This window comes from Rhagoletis pomonella, unplaced genomic scaffold, assembly GCF_013731165.1.
Source record: "Rhagoletis pomonella isolate Grant_MI unplaced genomic scaffold, Rhpom_1.0 Rhpom_scaffold_00010, whole genome shotgun sequence".
Taxonomy (NCBI): Eukaryota; Metazoa; Arthropoda; class Insecta; order Diptera; family Tephritidae; genus Rhagoletis; species Rhagoletis pomonella.
Genome location: NW_023458564.1, coordinates 23,664,528 through 23,670,454, shown reverse-complemented (window position 1 = coordinate 23,670,454; position 5,927 = coordinate 23,664,528). Strand labels below are relative to the sequence as shown.

Sequence of the window (5,927 nt, the reverse complement as noted above, 5' to 3'; positions counted from 1 at the left end):
AGCGCGCTGCTGCCGAAACTCATTGCACGCATGAGAGTGCTACAGCAGCAGCTGCAGCGAGCGGCTTTGGGTGAAAAGCACGAACGACAAATTGAATTCGCTGCATTGGTAATGACGAGAACTATGGCAACAAAAAATGAAGCGGCAATACCGGTGACGTTAATAAATGCACGAACGACGGCATTCACACTGCTGCTTCGAATATTGTTGATGCTGCAATATGCGTTGGAGCATAGTTACCATGGCAGGGACAAATTCCCGCTTCTGCGGGGTAATACGAAGCATCGTCCTGCGGAGGACCAACCGAGCGCAAAAATTACTGAAAATAAAATTGAAAATTTTTGCATGCAACGGACAGCAATGCAGCTAAAGACCGACAACATGCTGTTGCAGAAGGGCAATGAGATGGTGTTACTGCAACAGCCAACAACACTTCGTTTCAGCATTTGGTGCTACAAAGGCTTCAATATTATCGCTGTGGCAGCGGCAGCCAGCAACGACAAAACCAACACCTCCTCGGACAACAATGCGTTCCAGTTGCAGATGTGGCTTGGCGGGGCGCACGAAATTGTTGCCGGCAATAACAATAGCCATCGTGCAACAACTCCGATTTCAACCATACAACAGCAATTGCTACAAAGTGATTGCGTAAATTACAGGTCCCTGCGACTCGAGCTGCAATTTTTGTGTATATTTTGCTTCATAATAAGTTACATGTGGCTTAAAAATAGCCAGCATTTTGATCCACCAGGCAGTCGACGCCATAATACTACCACCAATGCAGACTTTGGTATAAGCGCCCCCGCCAACTTAATTGGCCCTAACTTCTCCTATCACTCCTTGAAACACCAACAACTGCATTGGCGATCAGGCTTGTGCTCCGCCACACAGTAGTACGAACACTCTTTATCGCTTTATAGCTTAGCTGTTTGTATTGTATGCAATTGTATTTTTATTGCTATAGTATTTAAATTATATTTAAAGGCATGTGTGAAATTAGATAGCTGTATGTAAGCAGGTGAATAGCTAACTATTAATATAAATTGCAATGTTTCCGACGGAAATATTCGAGCTCCTAACCCTTTGAAATCCAAGAGAGAAAGTTTCTCCAACTGTTATTCTATTCCAAAGAAGATTGTGTAAATATTTGGCTCAGGAGGCTTTGATTGTATGTGTTTTGAAATGCGTATACCATAATTACTTACTCATCATAGAAACGGAAGAAAAAAAATTGTTTACCTCATAATGGACTTACTAAGCCAAAATGCAAAAAAAATATCTATTATTCAAAACATAATTTAAAAAGATTACAAATATGGACAGGGTATGTTTTTAAGACAATTTCTTCAATGCCTATAAAATACACCCGGTGCTAATATTATAAACGCACCACATATTAGCAATTATTATTTTTTGCTTGTTAGTTTGGTTATAATAGAATATTTTGATCAAAAACTTCCTCTGCCTCTGAGACATCCAGAGCCGACCCGTTCCTGGCTAGCTCGTCGGCCTTCTCATTGCCTTCAATTCTGCTGTGCCGTAGCATCCAGATCACTGCAACGACATACCTATCAGATAAAGCCATAAAATTCTCACTGTATTATTTTTTTTTAATATTATGCTAGAAGTGATGCTTACAGAGCCAAGTGCCTTGGTCGCTGCCGGGCTATCGAGAAAACAGCAATGCTGTTCCATGCTAGCTTCGAGGCTACTTTGCATGCTGTTTTGATGGCACAGACCTCTGTCGAAAAACACTGGCCGAATTCGGTAGTCGAATAGACTCTTCGATTTGGAGGTAAGTTGAAAAAGTTCCCGCCCTATGCCACATAAGAGAGGAACCACAAACCCGACATCGTTTGCCTACGCGACAGCTTTGACTCCTTCTCTGTTGAGGCTTAGAAGAATGTTTTTTAGCAGAAAGTTCTTACTCCGCAGATTTCTGAGTTTCTGCTAATTTTTGGCCTCTGGGCTAACGCTATTGAGCGTAGCTGCATAAATGGAGAAGATATAACAAAAAAAATCAGAACTGAACAATCAGTTGTATGGGTGCTATATTTCCCGTTCCGACAAATGTTGAATACATTATAAAAGTACAGCCGCTTACTAAGTTTAAATCGGATATATTGAAAATTGAGGGACGATATTACATTCAAAAAGACATAGGAATCCACTCAGCTCGACATCCTGATTATACATTTTCATGGGTCTATCTCTTCTTCTACTGGTACTTACAAGCATCGGACCAAAGTTATTATATCATTTCTTGGGCATGAAAGGTGTAAATATATTAACAGACAGTCGCTCATCGCCATTCCTACGATTTTTTGTTTGTGCACCGAAAGACCGACGTTACTGAGTGCTAACCCACCTATCGTCCTAATACAAATAATTTCGTTGATACGTTAGCCAAACTGAAAGCCGTTTATTTTTTTCTCCTTTTTCCTTACTCTACGAGCTGCAATTATTTGACAAGTTAGTTTTCGTGGCATGTGCTAACCAGCAGATATGCATAAATAGTTGGTTTCTATGTGTTTATAATAATAGCGGCGCCTAGAGAAGCTTACGGCATAAACTATTTCAAAAGAGACTCAGGCCATGAGTTTATCATGCTGAGCAGGAAGAGGAATATTCTCTCGAGTAAAGATTCCAAAAAATTATAAAAATTCGCTTCTCGTTTTATAGTTGCCATGGCGATAGTAATAATTGCACTCATACAAACAGTACGTAATCGCCTGATTTATGAAACACCGAGCATTTATCCATGGTGTTAACCACAGCCTTCTCTGCATTACTGGTAATACAAAATTGAATGCTACACTTTTCCTAGGACATCTCCGTGGGAAAAATAATGCATTTTCGAAAGTGAAAACGGCTATTTTACTGATTAATTTTTCGATTACTATACATTAAATTTTCCCACTTAAAATGGTAAATGGGGTACGAAAAATTTAGGTACTTGGCGGGTTGGGTAAATAAGCGGGGAAGTACTTAAGAGAGGGATTCTCTTCAGATTACATTAAAAAATTCACGGTGCACAAAAATGTTGGTTACTTAAGCGGGTTAGGTACTTATGCGGGGGGTACTTAAGCGGGTTTCACTGTAATTCTGGGTAATTAGCTATTTCAGCATGACAAGTCATCTGTAAAAGAAACATACTGACTTTGCATTGCTTTAAGCCAAATGCATTTTAAAGTAGTTGAAATCAAATCCAGAGTCGGACAATCGACTAGCTGCTTACACACAATTCAAACTTAACATTTGAAAGCACATTTACATGTCTGGCTGTAGTTGAGAGTGCAAAGATGCTTGCTACAATTGTTAAAGTCAACAGTTCGTTCCAAGGAAGAACCTAGTTGTGGTGGGTGAAAAACTGGTTAAACATTGATATTTAAACTAGTTTCTTTCCGTCCTGGGTAATTACTCAGGATGTGATTTGATTAATCAGGATTATGATTAATTAAATAGTTTTTTACGGGCAACGTCTTCAATTTGTAAATTCGAGATAACAGTTATTTTTGTTCCCTGATATCAATACATTTTCTTAAAGGAGAATATTTTCAAGTAATTTGTTGTTAATTTTTGGCAACTATATAAAAACATTTTCTCTATAATTATTGCTTGGAAGGTTGTACCCGTTATATACCGAGTAAAACTTGCCACCACTTAGTTATTTGAAATTATACTTTTTCGACGGCTGAGAGGATCGACCTATCTCGGCAGCCAGTTCGAAAACACCCTATTTCATAAATTTTCTCAAGAACGTCCTACTACAGAATTTGTCCTACCCCAGAATTCGATTGAATAACTTCCTATTTCAACCAAATTAGCGTTATTCAACCAAATTCTGAAGTAGGGCGTTCTTAAGCCATTTTCCGAAGTAGGGCGTTTTCGAAACGGCCGTCGATTTAGAGTAGAGCAGGGCAGCCTCGGCAGAGCATTTTTGTAGTGTGCGTGCAATTGATGTCACTGTAGGCGTCCGAACAAATCCCTGCAGGAAATGTACCTAACTACAAGCTAACTTTAAGTTGATTAGGAAGGAGCTAAAAGTCACTATTATCTGTATATTTTCTTTGACGAAAGCTAACTATATTTCTATGGCGATGGCCGCGAATTAGTCAAGGGTGGGGTGACCCCTGCATTTGATGTAACTAACTTGTAACTAACTACTTTTGGACATAAAATATCAATAGGAAAAACAAAATATTTTTATATGTTTCTTTTTTTATTTATTTACTTTATTTCTTTTATTACATTTCATATTTGTTTACTTATTCGAACTCCGTCAGACATATCTTCAAAATGATGATGAAGTTCAGGTTTTTTAAATAGAAACGCGTTTAAAGAAAACAATCTCCTGCATTACTTTTCAACTGGTTTCAAGTTGGCTTTTTGTAGCTAACTACAAGTTATATATTTTATAGAAATCCCGCAAAAAGTTAACTACAACTGGGCTATTTTGTATCATATAATTTTTATATTTTTTTCTGCAGGCATCGTGCAGTTGAATTAAGCTTTCGCTGCCTTCTCAAGCAAAGCGTGTATGTTTACGCGAATACGACGCGCAGTCGCCCGCCGGGCAGACGCTACCCAGCTGTGATTTAGAGTCTGTTCAGTTTTGTTTAATAAGTAGTAAAAGTTAAATACGTTTGCATATTAAGCCTTAAAATTTCGTAGGAGTTAACTGAAATTAAAAGTCAGAATTCATGCAAAAAATTATTTTTGGTTGTTACTTAAAAAAAAAAAATCAAGCACTGCTTCCAAATTACTTGACCAGACCTCCTATCTGTGCTAGTTAATTTGAAAAATTAGTTGATATTACAGTGTTAAGTTGAAAAAACTTAAGCAAATATTTTATTTGAAAATTTTATAAATAATTAGAAAAACTGATAAAACCATATAATAAACTAGCATAATAAGAAAAATTAATTAAATGTCATTAAAACCAGATAAATAAATGTAGAATAAAGCAGAGAATGTAGCAATATATAATTTAGGTGTGTGACTGGTAACCATTGTTGTATATACATGCATAGAAAAAGCTAAAAGCTATCCGAACGACATTAGTGATACCATTAGATTATAAAACTATGAAATAAATATATTTAAATTTAAGCAAATAGAAAATTAACTGTGCTAATTTCATAACTGCAAACTAAAATCTGCTGGAAGTACTTACTTCAGTGAAACAAAACATGCACATATTAACACACCTAATTCGCTAGAACTATGTATGTTGATATGTGTTTAATTGTGCTGCTCTTAATTAATTTATGTTCATTTTATAGAATACATACATATAAACAAACGTAAAGAATGTATAAATGTATACACAAATTATGTTAAAAAAAGCGAAATAAAAAATATGTAAATACTTAGGCAATTAAAACGCTAATGAAAATGTTTTTCTTTTTGTAGCTTCTTTTTTTTTTTTAAAGCTGTAAAGAAAATTAAATCAATACATAAATAGTTCATATGTATGTATGAAATGACTAGAGACTAGATAAGAAAAAAATATTTGTGAATAATTATTATTAATGCCTACCAATATTGTAAGTATGGGAAAAGTATGAAAAACAGCTTAGTCGTATATGATATGTATTATATATGAGCGTCAATGTATTTTATGTACATACTTCATACTTACATTCATAGATATGTAAATGCATATAAAATGAGAATAATGCAATTAAAAATGCTGATTACTGTTTGACTTTAGTGCTGACCTGAGTGCGTTTATTGAACTTGACAAAGAAAGAAATAAAGTAACATAAAATGATATAAATATTTACAATTAAGCATTCGTAAAAAAATTATTATAAAAATTATATAAATAAATAATATTTGTCTCAAATGCATATGAAAGTGATTTTCATTTTATCTAAAAGCATCCAAAAGTAGTGAGTATGAACATTTTTTTAACTTCTGAT

General features: G+C 35.4%; 1 protein-coding gene across 1 annotated transcript in view; it reads left to right on the top strand.

Annotated features, from left to right (window-relative positions):
- Positions 1-2,956, top strand: part of LOC118746170 — a gene marked incomplete in the record, with an annotated part of 421,140 nt that extends 418,184 nt beyond the window's left edge. The window contains 1 exon segment of the mRNA XM_036479972.1: positions 1-2,956. Within this exon segment, the coding sequence (XP_036335865.1) occupies positions 1-894 (894 nt within the window).
- Between the last annotated feature and the right edge of the window lie 2,971 nt (positions 2,957-5,927).